The 18,450-nt window shown below is 39.1% G+C and overlaps 1 protein-coding gene across 1 annotated transcript in view; it reads right to left on the bottom strand.

Annotated features, from left to right (window-relative positions):
- The window catches only part of LOC105999281, a 101,411-nt gene extending 83,765 nt beyond the window's left edge, over window positions 1–17,646 (bottom strand). The window contains 2 exon segments of the mRNA XM_013034256.1: window positions 15,243–15,388; window positions 17,494–17,646. Of these exon segments, the coding sequence (XP_012889710.1) occupies window positions 15,243–15,388; window positions 17,494–17,646 (299 nt within the window).
- Window positions 17,647–18,450: the final 804 nt, after the last annotated feature.

Genomic DNA, 18,450 nt, shown 5'->3' with positions numbered 1-18,450 from the left:
ATAAGCTTACGTCATCAGATTCTCTTCTTGCCTCTGCCTCTGACCCTGGAATTATTAATCACATTACTGGAAAAGACTCGTTTTTGATTTATCATTGCATAATGGCTTCATTACTTAGTTTCAACAGAAATTGTCCATCACAGCTTGTTCCTTTTTGGTTTCTCTGAGCAGGTCAAAAGCGGGTGCCAGCAAAGGCTGAAAAAAACTGAATTCTTAATCACTCCCAAGTTTTAGCTTATTTCATCAAAACTATTATTTTTCTTTGTTTCGATATTTAAGTTTTGTTCAAAACATTACCACAACAGCTCATGTGAAAATTGTTAAGAAGTAAAATTAATAACTGTAAGGTCAGCTTCCACAAAGTGTATGCTTTATAAAGAGGTATGGCTGATTCCTTGCTTAACTTAGAGAAACTAACATCAGAGAAAGCTGAATATGAATGTTGACTGAGGGGCTACAGGTTTATATTCACGAATATTTTATGTAACTTTTTCTTTCTCGTTTAATTTGACTTACACACATAACATTATTTTGAGGTGATCTTATAACTCTGTAAAAGTAGTCTCAAGTATTGTTTTTCTTCAGTAATATGGTGCCTCTGATTCATGAGAATCACATTGTGAATTTATTTATTTTTTCTTTGAAGGGGTTTTGTAGCCAAAATACTAGGACAAGGAGGATAATGGACAACTTTTGCTATTTTTCCAACTCTTCCAACTCATTTACTGAGTGGGTAAATTGTTCACCTACTATAGATGCCCAGTTCTAGCATTCTATGCCATGTAGGTTCAGGTAAAGCCATGAAAAAGAAAAGCCTAAACTAATCCAATAAAGGGAAGTTTTGACCAGTTTTAAGAAGGAAAACTAATGCTTGGAGAACTAGAGTCTGACAGCGGAGATGGTATAATTAAATAATGATAATTGGTAGGACTTGTTGTATGCCTACTGTGTGCCAGATACGATAATTAACACTTTACTTGCATGCTCTTATCATACTTAATCATCTGTCATCAGCAAGGCTCAGTACAAATTTTCCTGTATCAACACAACTTATACTACAGAATGACTGAGTTGCTCATTTCTAAGTAATGAATATGGTACACCTCAACACTTACTTGAGCCTTTAGTATCAGTCAGTAATGTTCTCCATATAAGAGCTCAACAGAACTGCACACAGAGAATGCTATATCTTTTGTTAGATTTATTTTTTAATAGTTACTTTGTATTTTTGTTATACTGCTTATAAATTATTGTTCCAATCACAATAGCTAATTGCTTGTGATGTATAAGATAGAATTGATTTTTCTGTATTAACTTTGCATCTAGTAACATTGCTTAATTAATTAATAATTTTTTTGCAAGTTTTAAGGCTTGAACTCAGGGCCTGGGCACTGTCTCTGCTGCTTTTGCTCAAGGCTAGTGCTCTACCACTTGAGCCACAGTGCCACTTTTGGCTTTTTCTGTTTATATGGTATTGAGGAATTGAACCCAGGGCTTCATGCATGTGAGGCAAACACTCTGCCACTGAGCCACCTTCCCAGTTCAACTTTGCTAAATTTTTGTGTGAATTATTAAGGAATTTTAAGTGCCAAGTGGAGAGTGTTCTATGTCTTAGCTTTGGATTGTAATGCTTTTATTTTTTTTATTATTATTATTTTTCTTGCCAGTCCTGGGGCTTGAACTCAGGGCCTGGGCACTGTCCCCAAGCTTCTTTTGCTCAAGGATAGCACTCTATCACTTAAGCCACAGGAGCACTTCTGGCTTTTTCTGTGTATGTGGTATGAGGAATTGAACCCAGGGCTTCATGCATGCTAGGCAAACATTCTACCACTAAGCCACATTCCCAGCCCTGTAATGCATTTTATTTTCTTGTATTATTGCACATAAACAGTGAATGGGGTTTTGTCCCACATCTGCCAAAGGACATTGGCAATGTATTATTTAGGTTGTCAACTTAAGGGTTGCTGTTTTTTGTTTGTTTGTTTGTTTGTTTTTATTGTGAAAATATCGTACAGAGGGGTTACAATTACATGGGCAAGATAATGAGTACATTTCTTATCAAGCATTGTTGCCTCCTCCTTTGTTTCCCCTTCCCATATCCCCCCTCCCACTCCCCACCCGATCCTACCCTGCCCCACCAAAGTTGTAAAGTTGTTTTTTTGACATAACGACTTGTATATCTCATTGTTGCAATGGTTCCATCTGTATCCCTATTTAAACGATTTGTCTTTTCCCTTCCCCTCCACAAATTATACCAACATCAAACAGTGAAAGCAGGGGTTATACTGTAGGGGAGGGACATACGAAGCAACAAAGAAATCTTCTTATAAATATGTTAGAAACAATTGCATGAAAGAAAAAAATTTGAATACTTACCTTGGGGTTCAGTTCCCTAACATCAACTTATCTGACCTTTTCTGCTTAACTCAGACATACACTGGAATTGCAATTAAATGAAACCATGGGACCTAAGTTTCTTTGGGCTTGGCTTACTTCACTTAATATAATTTTTCCAAGTCTTTCCATTTCCTAACAAATGGGGCATAGAATTCCATTGTGTATATATACCACATTTTCTCTGGAACTCAAAAAATTAAATCCCCCAACAACATATCCTCAAAGAAACAACTGCCCAATAAATAAGTGGGCTAAAGACTTAAAGAGAAACTTCTCTGAAGAGGAAAGAAGGATGGCCAATAGACACATGAAGAAATGCTCAACCTCTCTAGCCATAAAAGAAATGCAAATAAAGACAACATTGAGATACCATCTCACCCCAGTTAGAATGGCTATAATCAAGAACTCTAATAACAACAGATACTGGAGGGGATGTGGCCAGAAGGGAACCCTATTGCATTGTTGGTGGGAGCGTAAACTTGTTCGATCACTTTGGAAAATAGTATGGAGGTTCCTCAGAAGACTCCACATAGAGCTCCTTTATGACCCAGCAATCCCACTTTTGGGCATTTACCCAAATGATCACAAACAAGACCACACTAAAGCTACCAGCATGACTATATTTATTGCAGCATTATTTACCATAGCTAAGATATGGGTTGCTGTTTTTATATCAATTGTAGAGATCTGAGATGCTGCCTTAAATTATAAAGTATTCGGAACAACTTCTAACAATGTAAAACTATCCAGCCCAAAATGCAAGTAGTGATACTATTGAAAGGCCTACCTTATTGCAATACTCTAGACATTTATTGCCTTATTCAATATGATGTTGACTATAAGTGGCAAGAATATACATTCTTATATTGTTTTCATTCTTAGGAAATAAAAAGTTTCAAGTGCTTAATATTCTGGCTTAAGAACAATATATCATAGGCATCATATATAGTTATTAAATTTAGAAAATATTTTATTCCAGAGTGAGGAGAGTTTCAAAGAAACATTTTATTAGTGCATATCAATTATACAAAATACTAGGCTTTATTGTGACATTTTCATATGTGGATACAATGTATTTTGATCATATTTGCTCCTCTTTTACTCTTTATTATTCTCCTGTCCCCTTCATCCTCAACCCAGTCCTATTCCTTCAGTCTTTCTATTTCTGTGTCTTTATTTTCTAGATTCCACGCACTCAATATTTGTCATTTCGAGTCTGGCTTATTTGGTTTGATGTGATGATACTTAGCTCTACCAATTTTCTTGCAAATGAAATCCTTTGTTATAGCATGTTTATTGTATCAATCTCTCTCACACATACATACCTCACACATAATCTATGTTATATTTTTTATGTGGTACTAGAGTTTGAATTAAGAGCCTCGTCCCTGTTGTGCAGGTGATCTACCACATGAGCCGTGCCTCCAGGCCTTTTTGCTTTAATAATTTTTTGATGTAGGATCTCCTATTTTTGCCCAGACTACCTTGAGCCTCTGTCTTCCTGTTTATGCTTTCTGCATAGCTGGGATGACAGGTGCATGCACCACAACCAGATGACTGGTGGGGTTTCACTGACACTGCCCAGGCTAGCCTTCAAAATTCTTGCCATTAATTCTGAGCACCAACCAGAAGAAGCCCAAACCACATAGAATGCCTTGCTTTTAGTTAACTGACTGAACTCTGGTGGGTCCAGTCAAGGTACATAGAGAGCCAACTTTTTTTCCACAACAAAGCCTCCCTTGGAGGCTGTGTCAAACAGAAATGATAGTGGAGTCCTCCTTTGTTATGGTAATCAGAGATAAAAGGCATTTGCTCATTTACTTGGTCTTTTTTCTTTCTTCAACAGATAATTACAACCATCATCACAATCAATTTTCAAACATATTCATCAATCCCCCCAAATACCCTATGCCCTTTAAGTTTCATCTTCACTCCCATTTCTATCCAAGACAAAAGCAACTACTAGTTATTTCTATCTGCATGGATTTCTCTCTTCTGGACTTTTGTATGATTCTCAAATGGTATGTGGGTGTGTGGGTGTAGATGGCCAATTTTTTGACAAGCTTCTTTCCTGCAGCAATGTCCGTGTGGTAAAAGGTTTCTATATTCTGTTTTATTCTTTTTTTGTTATTACAAAGGTAATATACAGACAGGTTACAGTTACATAAATCAGGTGCTGAGTACATTTTTTTTGACAATGTTATCCCTTCCCTCATTCTTTCCCAGTGTTCCCCTCCTGTCTCCATCTACAAGTTGTATAGTTCATTTTCAACGCCGTGTCTAATGAATATTACTGCTGCATTTTCCATTTCTTTTTTTGGGTCAAACAATATTTCACTGTGTATCCAGTCATTCTTCAATAAGTACTTGAATTGTCTTGACCTTTGGACTGTAATGTTGTTATAAATGGTAAGGTACTTGAGGGCAAAGGTGATGGTGTATATTTATAATCCAAGCTACTCAGGAGGCAGAGATCAGGAGGACTGAAGTTTGAGGTTGGTCCTGGGAAAAAGTACGAGATCCTATTTAAAAATAATGAAAGCAAAAATAAAGATACTTTGTATGGCTCAAGTGGTAGAGCGCTTGCCTATCAGGTTCAAGGCTTCCAGTTTAAACCAGTAGTGAAGGTCAGTATATTTCACAAGTTTTATTTAGTAACCAGGATGAATAAAGTGGAACAGTAATTGTCATTGGTAAAGAAGCAGTAGTTACTTTTGTCTGCAGGGGAAGAATGGCATTTGGCTGCTTGGTGGTGGCATCGCACCCTTGCCTTTGGTTTGTGTTCAGGCATGAATACAGGGTTGTCTATACACAGTGACCTTGTCTGTTGTTTGGGTAATCCGTATTCATCATGTGAAACTACAGCCTCATTCCTTCATACCACCTTCAGGATGGTTTTCTACTTTCTTTCTTACCTTTGGGGGTCTGAAATGGCCTTGTAATCATGTTATTTAAGGAAGAGTTAAAAGAGCTACAAACTGGGCATTGGTGGTTCACGCCTGTAGTCCTAGTTACTCAGGAGGCTGAGATCTGAAGGTCAGGGATCAAAGCCAGTCTGGGCAGAAAAATCCACGAGACACTTATCTCCAATAAACTACTAAAAAAAAAACCAGAAGTGGAGCAGTGGCTCAAGTGATAGAGTACTAGCCTTGGGCAAAACAGCTCAGGGACAGTGCTGAGGCTCTGAATTCAAGACCTAGGACTGGCACAACAAACAAAAAAAACCTAAAACAAAAAAAAACTATGTATGTTTTGTTGGTAATGATCTCAGTGAGGAGAGAAAATGAGGCTCCATGGTGCCACAGAAACAATAAAAACAAGAGCAACCCTGTGTGTTCTGAAGGTGATAACTGTCAACATGAAGGTGGGCTGATCTCAGGTCCACACTCTGGCAGTCATGCTGAGGGAGCTTGCTTGGGTGATGCTGGAATAGCTGCTCAGAAAACATGTGAATGTTCTCTCTAGAGGTATGGCTATGGGAATGGGCTGTCCAGTTGTTGATGATCCTGTAAAGGGAATTCAGGCAACTGGTAATAGATGACCTGAAGATTTCTTTAGAGATTTTACTGAGCACGTTGAGTACTCTGAAGTCTCTCCTCAAGAGGGCCTCAGACCATTCTGTTTCTTGTCTCTGTTCTCGTTGCAGAACATGCGGATTTAAAACCAAAAGGAATAGAACCATCTCTCTTTTCTGTGCATGTGCAGCTTCCTGCCTATTTTCTGGTACATGTTAAGAGATATCAAAAGTGTAAGAAATACCTCTTTGCTTCTTCAGTGAGAAGCAGAATAACCTCTATTCCTTCCTCCCTACCTTGGAGACAGTATTTTCTATAGCAAGTGTCTAGGACAATTGCTCAGGGCTGTCACTTTGGTCTTGTTTCTGTTACTTCTCCTCTACTATCATTCACAAGCCTAAAGACATCTGAGCATAGTGTTTTGGTTTTGTTGACCTTTTTTAGGCATAAATGAACTAAAGTGAGTTTGACTCATTCTGCTGACCCACTTGTCTCCCATAATAGAGCCAATCTCCAAACTGGCTTGATCTAGATCTTGAAGTTCCTACAAAGAGTAGATCAACCATGCTGCTGGACATTCACTAATTCAACTATTATAGCTCAGATACTCATGTCATATCATATACCCATATCATATACCCACATCATATACTCAATACTGATGACTACAACCATGTGAATTGAGCAGTTTCCACATTCCAAGTACTATGTGAGGCTCCTTGTGAGAATGATCTTATCCAAGCTCCCGAATATCATTATGAATTAGGGAAGTACTATTACAGATGCTCTTTGACTCATGAGGAGATTATAGCCCAGTGACTCATGATGCTGATTGTATCATCTGTGTCAGCCAGCTTTCCATCACTGTAACAAATACCAGAGGTGATCAGCTTACAAGGAAAAGGTTTATTTGGCTCAGTTTTAGGGGTTTCAGGTCCAAAAGTTGGATCTGTGGAGAGGTAGCACATCATGGCTAGACTATGTAGTGGAGCAAGTTGCTCATCTCACGGGCAGAAGTGAAAGAAGCCACCAACATCTTATAATACCCTTGGGTGATTGGACAAGTTCCAATCACCCAAAACTACTCACTGACCCTCATGTTTTAGTGTTTCGCTGACCTCTTAAAGTGCCACTCTGGAAAGAAAGAGCTCAACACATGAACATTTAGGAGAACATTCTAGATCCAAACTGTAGCAGCATCAATACGTTGAAAACATGTGGGAAATAGTGTAACATCCACTACACACCACAGCTTAGGTTCTTGGCACACTCTGTTTTTTTTTTTTTCCTCATGGCCACATGGCTGGCTGCTGGCAAGAGAAGATCATGCTTACATGCTAGCCTGGGAAAGAGCCAAACTCAAAGTTCTGAGTATGAATGTCTGTCACTATGACATCACCATCAAGCCAGGAAAGCATAAATGATTTCCATGATTAAGTTGAACCATTGTAGGGTGGCAGCTGTTATGTATGTCTCTTTAAAGATGAAGAAACGAAGACTCAGAGATGTTAAATAACAACTTTCCCGAGAACACTCAGTTATTAAGTGATAGATTTAAATGCAAATTCAGATGTAATTTTCAAGTTTATTCTTTAAATGCTTTTGCATTCTGTCTTCCTTACAGACTCTACCTTCCAGGAATATTCTCTTCTAGTGTGTGAGTCCTGATTTTTCCCTCACACTGGAACCTCCCTGTTCTTTTGGTCTCTATTTGTCTTCTGCCCATTCTCTTCTCCAGTCAATATATTAAGAAGATCCTATATAAGCCCACTGGGAAGGGAAAATAAAAAAATGTTTTCTCTAGGACAGGAGTCTTTTTTTGTTGTTGTTGTTGTTGGTTATGGGGCCTGAACCCTGAGCCTAGGTGCTGTCCCTGAGCTCTTCAGCTCAAGGCTAGTGCTGCTCAAGGCTAGTGCTCTACCACTTCTGGCTTTTTCTGCTTATGTACTTCTGAGGAATTGAACCTAGTGCCTCAAGCATGCAAGGCAAGCATTCTACTACTGAGCCACCATCCCAGCCCCTAGGACAGGAGCCTTAATAAATGATTGGAATGATTTCTGAAGGATAATTCATACTTTTTTATGGTTGTGCAGAAGCCTAGCAAAAATAATCAGTGGAGTGACAAAGAGAGGGATCTCAACCATTGGCAAGAACTTACATTTACCAAATGTTTACATCAGGCTGGAAGACTTAATCTCATTACAATCCCAGGAGGGAGGCAACTATTTGTGGCAGACAAATTCTGAGATTGTTCCTGTCAACTAATGTTTATGGCTTTGTAGATTGCTGTTTCATGATAGGACCTGTTGCTTCAGACATAGAACAGGGCTGGAGGTAGGAATGGAGGCTTCCATCCAACAGCCCTGAAGAACTGAATCTTATCAACATCCGCATGAGCTTGGAAACCCATTTACCTTCAGTGTTTCTGATAAGACTCAAGCCCTGTCTGACCCCTTGATTGTGAATTTGCAAGAGTTCAGATTTATGATGCAGGTATGTTAAATTATACATATTCTGTTTTTTCTCCTTTCTTTTTTTTACTGCTGCATTTGTATTTATTTATTTAACATTCGATATATTCCCCTGTAGTTTATAATAGAATTTTACCTAATACCTTACAGTCTTCAGAAAATCTTATTTAAATATGAACATATGGAGGGAAAGAAAGGGGACTGTTAGGTAGATAGAGATAAAAGGTAGCAGACTTGGTGAATAATGCTGCAATAAACATAGTTGTGCTGGTAGCTTTAGTATGGCCTTGTTTGTAATTGTTTGGGTAAATGCCTAGAAGTGGTGAGATTGCTGAGTCATAGGGGAGCTCTATGTGGAGTCTTGTGAGGAACCTCGCTTTCCAAAGTGGCTGAACAAGTTTACACTCCCACCAACAATGCACTAGGGTTCCCTTCTGGCTACATCCCCTCCACATCAGTCATTATTAGGTGTTTTGATTATAACCATTCTAACTGGGGTGAGGTGGAATCTCAATGTTGTCTTGATTTGCATTTCTTTAATGACCAGATAGGTTGGGTATTTTCTCATATGTCTACTGGCTATTCTTATTTCCTCTTCAGAGAAGTTTCTCTTTAAGTCTTTAGCACACTTATTAATGGGGCAGTTGTTTCTTTGAGATTTGTTGTTGGGGGAGTTAATTTTTTGAGTTATAAGTATATTTTAGACATGAGGCCTTTGTCTGTTGTATAGTTAGTGAAGATCTTCTCCTAGTCTGTGGGCTTTCTATTGATTTGCTAGCTATGTCCCTTGCAAAGCAGAAGCTCTGCAGATTCATACAATCCCATTTGTCCAACTGTTCTTTTATTCACGATAGCTAAGATATTGAACCAACCCAGATACCACTCAGTAGATGAGTAGCTCAAGAAAATGTGATATATGGAATTCTATGCTTCCATCAGAAAGAATGACACCACCCCATTTGTTAGGAAATGGAAAGACTTGGAAAAATCATATTAAGTTACCCAGCCCCAAAGAAATTTAGATCCTATGGTTTCCCTTATTTATAATAATTAGTATACATATAGGATAATCTTATCTGATGAGCTTAAAGGCTCAAAAAACATGTACAATGACCATATAAAATGATGTTAAGTGAAATGAACAGCAAGATATGGACACATGAGGTCTGTCTTTATTGTTACTGTTTTAAATGTACCATGTGATTTTATTATTTTTTGTTGTTGTTTCCTTTGTATGTTCTTCCCCCTATGGTATATCCCCTGTTGTCACTGTACTCAATTTTGATACCCTGCGTCTTGTATATACATATGTTTAATCTGGGAAGGGGAAGGGGAATAACAAAACGTTGAAACAAGAACACAGGATGACCCCATTGCAACAAAGATACCCACAGGACAGTATATTAGAAATGATCTTTACAACTTCAGGCAGCAGGGGTGGGGATAGGAGTGTGGGAGCTGGGGGAGGGAAGGGATAGTGGGACAACAACAAAGGAGGGGTAACAATGATCAACAAGTAGTGTACTCATTGCCTTACTCATGACATCGTAACCCCTCCTTACAACATCTTCACAATAAAATTAAATTTAAAAAAGTAGCAGACATAACACATGGCAGTGTGGTCCATGATGGCACTTCTTGTTCCCTTAGTGCCTTGGTCTCCTACTGAAATGCTTCTTTTTGCATTGATCAACCAGTGAAAAACAGCCTAAGCATCACACAAGTCATCAAGCAATCAACCCAGACTTCAGGGGAAGAGACATGGGAGGAGCCCTGTACTATAAAAACACTCTATAAGAAGCTTCCATTGGACTCTTCCTTGGACCTTCTCTGGATGAAGACCTACTTTCTTCCAGGACTCACTTTCAAATAAACTTACTCTATTTACCTTATAACACTTTTTTGCCTCTTAATTCTTTAATAGGTAGAGAAAATGAATCTATTCCCCTAGGGCATTAATGTGGTAACCATTTAATCGGGTGCCCTAAAGAATAGATTAGATACAAAAGGAGAAGGGCAGTATTTAGTTAATCAGTGTTTCACATCAAACCTGATGATGGAGTTGGGGCAAGGAAAGATAGGGGTCAGTGCTGTGGTATTCTTTTCTAAGTATAAAATTTGTTGTAATCTCTTCAGTCTCAGGTCAGATTTCTTCCTCCAGGAAGGTTTCTGCAAACACATCAGTACACAGATGATATTTCTAAAAACCTATATTTGAAGATGGCATAATAACTATGCATGAAACTGGATGCAGGGGCTGGGAAGGTAGCTCAGTGGTAGAGCACATGCCTTGCATGCCAGGGGCCCTGTGTTCGATTCCTCAGCACCACATAAGCAAAAAGAAAAAAGCCGGAAGTGGCGCTGTGGCTCAAGTGGTAGAGCACTAGCCTTGAGTTGAAGAGCTGAGGGGCAGTGGCCAGGCCCCGAGTTCAGGCCCCACGACCGGACCCAAAAAAACAAAACAAAACAAAAAAGAAACTGGATGTAGGTGCCTCATGCCTGTAGTTCTAGTTACTCAGGAGGATCTGAGGATCATGGTTTGAAGCTATCTGCTGGCAGGAAAGTCTATGAAACTGTTATCTTCAATCAACTATAAAAAAGCTTGAAATGGAACTGTGGCTCAACCAAACAAATAAATAAACAAAGAAATATTCATGATATTGGGTCAATTGATGGACATAGAGGTTATCCTTATGGCTTCTGTGTTTCCTGAATTTAGTGTCTCTTTTGGCTGTACTCAATTGAGTTAAATCAGAAAACTAAGAACAATTTCCTGGAGGCTGAGCAAATTTCATCTTCACTGCTTTCACAGGTTTGTTTGTCTTATTTCAACCTTGAGTAGAAGGAAGTATATCCACTCATCAAGTTAGAATGTGTTGAAACAGTTGATTACTTTCTCAAGGAAAAAGGGCAATCACAGTGTCAGGTAATTTGAAAATACAAGCTGCAAAAATATTTTACTAGCAGGAAAGGTTGTGATGCTTGTATCTCAAATGCAAAAAAATAGACAACACCGTTTTTTATATCTTTGATTGTGATGTATGGACCATATTTGATCAAGATGCTTATGGACTTTAAGTGTCAGTAATCTCAAAAAGGGTTGAGAAAATGTCCCTTCTTCCACAGTTATGTTGCTTGCTATCTCCAAGTCTGGGCTTCTTATTAAACTGTTCTGCTTTTCCCCTCCTGTTATGGTTTGTGCATTTATTCCATCCCAAGGACAATTGAAATTGAGGATGACAGGGCTGGAGGCAGACTTATACAGGAACCTTTGTTTTCATCCTGACAATGAACAGTTCCTGAACTGACCATGGCCCCGGGGATTCCACTTTGAAGAAGCTAATCAGTTTGTGGAGGGTGTAAATATTCACTGAAATGTTTCATTAGCTAGCCATAGTGAGTGAAGTCAGCCAGAAAGGAAAAAAAAGCAGAAAATCCAGGAATGCAATTTCTTTCTAGCTCTAAGAATCATCCTTTCAGTTCCTTAAATTGAAACAGAACAAATACATCCTGAATCTAAGCCAGAAAAATGAGGGGTTTGCCTCAAAGTATTGAAGTAGGTAGTCAATGGAACTTTTAAACGGTCTTAAAAAAAAAAAGCTGTGCTGGTACTGTAGCAGTTAATCAGGACTTTATGCTTTTGCTTGAGTTTTTATTTTATGTTTATTTAATTATGTTAATTTTTATTATCCTTAAGTAGTTGGACAAAGGAGTTTCAATTCAACTTGTCAGTTTGAGTACAATGAATGATTGATTCAATCTTGAGCTTTTCTGACTCTTGGCTAGAGCTCTACCATTTGAGCTATGTCTACACTTCCAGCTTTTTGCTGGTTCATTGGAGATAAAATTCTCATGTACTTTCCTGATCCTCAGATCTTATCTTCTTGAATGGCTATGATTATAGGTGTGAGCCCCATAACCCAGCACATGCAACATTTTTTAGATTATATTTTATTCTTTGCCTGAAACTTCCCAAAATAACCTCCAACAGGCATATTAATATTGCTTCAGTAGAAATTTGTAAGTGTAATTTAACCTGAAATATAAATACACCATTGTCATCACTCACTTTCTGTTATAACTTTAATCTGAATCTAATTTGGTCAGGATTCAGTCTAGCCTTAGGGTGAGGAGGAGAGCTCACCATCTCAGCATTAGAAAATTACAGGATGAAAAGCCAAGACTTCCAGTGTTGGATGCAGGATGACGGATCACCAAACATTCTTCTACTAGCACTGGGATGAACAAGTGAATAACCTCTCTTATTTCTCCCAGGAAATCTTCACTGGGCAATGGCTCTGATATACCTTTGAGAGAGAGAGAGAGAATTTGTTTCCCTTATCATTAGTATATGTATTAATATACTAATACATATCAGTATTCCCTTAATAATTAGTATACATCTAGAATAATTTTAGCAGATGAGCAGAATAGTTCAACAGCACCGTAAATATGCCCATATAAGATGATGCTAAGCGAAATGAGCTCCAAGACATGGACACAGAGGTTTTTCTTAGTTGTTGTTAATATCAATGTACTCTGTGATTTCTTTTTTACCTTGTGTTTCCCCCCCCCCCCCCGTATGGTTTATCCCCTGTTGTCACTTTATTTGATTTTGGTACCCTGGGTATTGTATGTATGTTTATTTGAATTAGAGAAGGGAAGGAGAACAATAAAATGGTGAGGGGGAACCAAAGCAACAGCAATACTGACATGGAAATGATCTGTAGAACTTGTGGGGGAGGTTTGAGGGGAAGCAAGGAGGGAGAAAATGAGGGAGGGGGTAACAAGTTAGACAAGAAATGTACTCACTACCTTACTTATGTAACTGTAACCCCTCTGTATGCCAACTTGACAATAAAAATAAAATAAAAATAAAGATAATAAAAAACAAATTTAAAAATAAAATAAGTTTTACAGCTAATTTTAATTCTTGCAGATTTTTAATTAAAATGTTAAATTTAGCTGTGTGCTCGTGGCTTATGCCTGTAATTTTAGCTATGCAGGAGGCTGAGATCTGAGGAGTATGGTTCAGAGCAGCCTGTTCAGGAAAGTTCATAAAATTCTCATCTGTAATCATCAAAAAGCCAGAAGTGGAGCTGTGACTCAAGTAGTAGAGAGCTAGCTTTGAGCATAAAAGCTCAGGGACAGATCAAGCTCCAGGACCGGAACAAAAAAATATATCCCTCCTCTCAAAAGTAACCAACCTATTAATTTTATTTGTTGTTAGTACTTAGGCTGAACCTTAATACCCTAAACCCTTCCCAGAGCACACCTTGTGTGACTGCTATATCGTTGCCAATAAAGAGGCCACCACATCTTAGTTCTTTCTGACTTCTACATTGGATATGGCACATATAGGGGTGTTTACATTATTAGCGGCAGCCACTGCAAAAGTGACCCTCTCAATCTCTTGTAACTATTACAGATACCATAAGGCTTTCTGTCTCAGAGATCCCTTTTACAATTTTGTTGCTGTGTGTGCATCCAGATGAGAAGCTTTCCAGACTGGCAAAACAGACTAGGAAGGTAGATATGTTATTGTGGGCTGCACAGGAAAGCTTGGGGGCACATCACTAAGAATCTGAATGTAGATTAGATTTATAATGTTGCCTACAGTTATTCAAACACACACAGCTCAGCAGATCAATATTCTTGCAAGCACAATCAAGTTGGTGTTTATGCTTCCTTCAAAAAGGAGGCTGGATTGATGGAGAGCCCATTACTTCCAACTTTAATCACCTCAAGGAAATTAAAGTAATTTTGTATTTTCTGCTTTAGGGTTCCCCTGGAAGAGCAGCATCTGGAAGCTTTAATTACCGTTTCAATTTAGTGAGAAGCACAATAAAATGGCAAGTTTGGTGACTCTCAGTGGCTCTTTTCCCTGTGGTGTTTCTGATGGCTTGTGGAGCTTTGGTTGATTTCTAGAGGTGTTAGATGAGGCAGTGACACACTTGAGGCTTCATGCATCCTAGGACATAAAGATGAACCTTAACGCAAGGTGACCGGCAGAATCTGTAGATCTTTTCTATGTGCAATGTTCTCTGTGTATTGTGTTTCTTCTAGGCACCATGTCAGCCTTGTTTCAGCTGGGTACTTTTCCTTCTCAGCAGAGCTGAAAAGTAACTAGACTTTGGTAGAGAACAAAGGGCCAGAAATTAGTCATTAACAGCTCAGGTCACTGGGAGTGTCCCTCCAGCCCTGTGTTTGGGAGAACAGAGTCACCCCCTCCATTACATCACAATGGAAACGGTGTTTGTGGATCATACCAAAACAGTTCCAGGGGCTCAAATAAGTGTTGTGAACATGTAGCTCAGATTCTGACATGACAAGTTTTGCTGTAGTGACACTTCTCTCTCTCAGCTCACTTCTTTGGCTCTGTGCAAGATCTGCCACAGTCAGGCAAGGGAGGACTAAAAAGTATATGTTTAACTTATATTATGAACAAATGTTTTGCAAAAAATGAGATACATGCCGGGCATGTACTAGACAAGGATTAGACTGTTTTTCATTACTATCATGGGATACCTGGGGCAGGATAACTTTATACAGAAAAGAGGTTTATTTAACTCTTTGGGGGCCTGGCACTGGCACCAGCATCACTCTTTTGGGCCAGTCTTGGATCTTGAACATAGGGCCTGGGTGCTGTCCCTGAGCTTTTGTGCTCAAGGTTGTCACTCTACCACTTGAGCCACAGCTGCATTTCTAGCTATGTTCTTGGTGGTTAATTGGAGATAAGCATCTCACAGACTTTCCTGCCTGAGCTAGTTTTAAACTACAATCCTTAGATGTCAGTCTCCTGAATAGCTGGGATTACAGAAATAAGCCACTGTCGCCCAGTGAAACTCTAACTTCTTACTTGGGCTTATAAATTAGCAAAAAGCTTGGTGCCCCTGTCTCCACCTTGCATCTATCTTTGTCTACACCACGAATCCGATAGTCACCTTGAAATCCAGGAAGAACAGGACTTATTGACAGCATCTTCACAAAGATAGGTGGAAGAAACTGTCTCAAAGGAAAGGAACATCAGAAAACCCACAGAGCAGAGATAAAGCCTTCTGTGAACCCTTCCCCAAACAAAGATCAAGATAATGGACAACCAGGCCCCATTTGCGATTGAGAGTATTTAATTATCTGTACCTTTTACCTGCCTGCCCTGATTCTTTGTCTATTTAAAGCTAAAGCTCATGTCTGGGCTGAAGATGGACCCAAGTGTTGTCTTCCTGTAGTTGCCCATGCCACATACTGGCTGGACCTGACATGGAATCAGAGGAGTTTGGGCCTGGAGTCTGAAATTCTGGGTTTAGAAGCATACATATGTGATCATGGACAAATCGGTTGTACCCTGTTGGCATTCCCTAGTTGCCTTCTCAGTGTGCAGCTAAGGAGTTACTTGGGAGATGGTTCTGTTCTGGCTTGGGTTTTGAACAGATTACAATTATACAATATCCTTCCCTGTTCTTGACACCTATAGGGTTATCTTGCTTCGGGAACCAAGGGAAGGAAGTTGGTTGTTTTTGTTCCCTTCACCCATAATTATCAATGGGAAATTCATGCTTTCTGTTTTTGAAGCTTCCATTTGTGCAGAGGCTCTGGTTTTAAGTATGAGAGAGCAAATTTCTGAAGGGGATAGAATGAGTACTATGAAACTTAAAGCTACTGCTGATAATGTTTTGCTTTCATTCCAATAGGACAGCAGCCAGCGAAGGAAATTATCCTGGCAGGACTAGTGAGCCTTTATAATAATCATGAGCAGATAAAGCTGCTGCTGCCTGATGCGGTGGCCAAAGGCCGAAGGACCATACTGCTTACCGGGGCAACCCCAAGTTACTTCTGTGGGCTGTAATAACCATGAATGGGAGATTGTTTCAATCATAGCCTGACAAGGATATGTTAAGAGTGATGGTTAAAGAGGGAAATAAGGAACATAAACCACAGTCTGGAATCCATTTTAGTACTAGAGATGGGAATTCATGATAATTAAATTCTGTTCTGAATTGTGTAAAACCTTTTATTATCAGAAAGTGACTGTGAAAAAAATCAGAGACCCTAATCATACCCCTGAGATGAGACCTGTGTAGATTTGGGCAGTGTGACAGATGTACTGTTGGGGGGATTATGAGGGTTCCACCTGTGTTACTTTAGCATTTGCCATTCCTGTTGAAGATTTTGGCTTCAAACATATGACATTTCCTGTGTGAGATCTTCAGTGAAGGAAATGTATTTCACCTGTACACAAGGCAATGCACAGTTGTGAGGAGTCAATAGTCTGTGCAGTATTAGTCAACCAATACAAATAGGAGTAGGTCATTTCTACATTGCTTTCCTAATAGATCTTGGAATCATCACCCAAATAATTGACTTATACCCACACCTTTGCCTCAAGGTCTGTTTCTAAGGAAACTCAAGCTAGGTCAGCCACCATCTGCCCTGCCCAGCATTTCACAAGCTGGTTCTCAGGCTCTCCATCTTCTTCCAGGCGTGCACATGTGAATGGGCACTGGAGATGGTCCAGCCATGACTGTTGAGTTCAATCTTGTTCTCTGAATGCTTGTGTAACCTGAGCTCGCTTGTCTTCAATCTAGAATCTTCCCTCTTTCCATCTTACCAGGCTGTTAATTTTGGCTCTTATCTTGGTCTTCTTCTTTCACGTCTGTCGAGTTTCTTTGATGAGCATTCCAGCATCTCAAAGTACATAGCTCTTCTCTGAACCACCATCCATCAATGAGTTCTAATACTCTGTCTTATGGCTTACCAGTTTTCTTCCTTGGCACTACCTTCTGCTGCCAAGCCTCTTGCATCCATGAATACATACATACACATGCATACACACATACATACACACATATGTATGTATGTACGTATGTATATATACTTGCTTGTGTTGTTCCTAGGGCTGGAACTTATGTCACTTCTGGCTTTTTTTCCTTTTTGGTGGTTACTTGGAGCTAATAGTCCCCTGGACTTTCTTGCCTAGGCTGGCTTCGATCTTCAGATCTTTGCCTTCTGAGTAGCTAGGATTACAGGTATGAGCCAACACTGCCTGGTGGTGAGTATCTTTTCTATAACACTTGTTCTGTCAGAATGTATGCAGTCTCCTGACTGCTTACCTCACTTCTGTGTTTGTCATCCTTTGTGTGCCCCGTGCCTATCCTCTCTGATAGTGCTGTGAAGGCCATGAGTTGCTGGACATTTCTTGCCTGGATGCTCTGAAATTCATCCAGATCTTCCCTCAACTCACATCCTCTCTGCTCCCTACCCATGGTTTACAGTGATGAACTGTAACTCATCCAAAGACCATCGAAAAACAAACTAAGGGCCTCTTTCCCCCTAAGTCTTATTATTTGAATTACTTACCATACTTTCATTTTTTTCAGTTTTTACTTTTTTGTCTTAATGTATGTTATTTTCATATGAATCATTTCTAGTCCATACATTTTTACAACTGGTTCTCTCCTTCATTGTGTATTAATTTTTATATTTGCTGTGAATTAAAATTTTTTCTTCCTATCCTCACAAAAATGTCCTGTTATAGTTAAAAAATTGTTTTCAACTCTGCACTTTCTCAGAACCTTTGGAGGAAGTCCGGAGCCATAATAACCCACCAGTTAGTTACTGAAGGCAGAATTACATCTAAGTGATATTTGTATTCTTCCTAGCACTTCATCCAATGTTTTCAATGTTGAGTAGGCTCTGGAAAACAGTGAGTGCACAAGAAACATTTGCCAAAATTGCATAACATTATGATAAGAACAATTTATTTGATCATGGCATTGTGCTTGCTTGGCTGGACTCTACCACTTGAAGATAGAGTCTGGATAGAACTTTTCTGCTCAGGATAACTTCAAACCTTGACCCTCTTTCAGTCTTTTGAGTAGTTAGGATTTACAAGCAAAAGCTACAGGTACCTATGGAAATTGTCAACTGTTTGGAAAACATAAAGATGGTAAAATTTCACTTTCATAAGCTCTGAGAATGCCACTCTTTTTGGACTACCTCAGTGTTATTCTGCTGGAGAATATAACTCCAAGCTTCTATGTAAGTGTTCTTTAAAAATGTTTTTATTG

This window comes from Dipodomys ordii, unplaced genomic scaffold (assembly GCF_000151885.1).
Source record: "Dipodomys ordii isolate 6190 unplaced genomic scaffold, Dord_2.0 Scaffold186, whole genome shotgun sequence".
NCBI classification, from domain to species: Eukaryota; Metazoa; Chordata; class Mammalia; order Rodentia; family Heteromyidae; genus Dipodomys; species Dipodomys ordii.
Note: the sequence above shows the minus strand (reverse complement) of the source record. Positions and strands in the feature narration are given on the sequence as shown.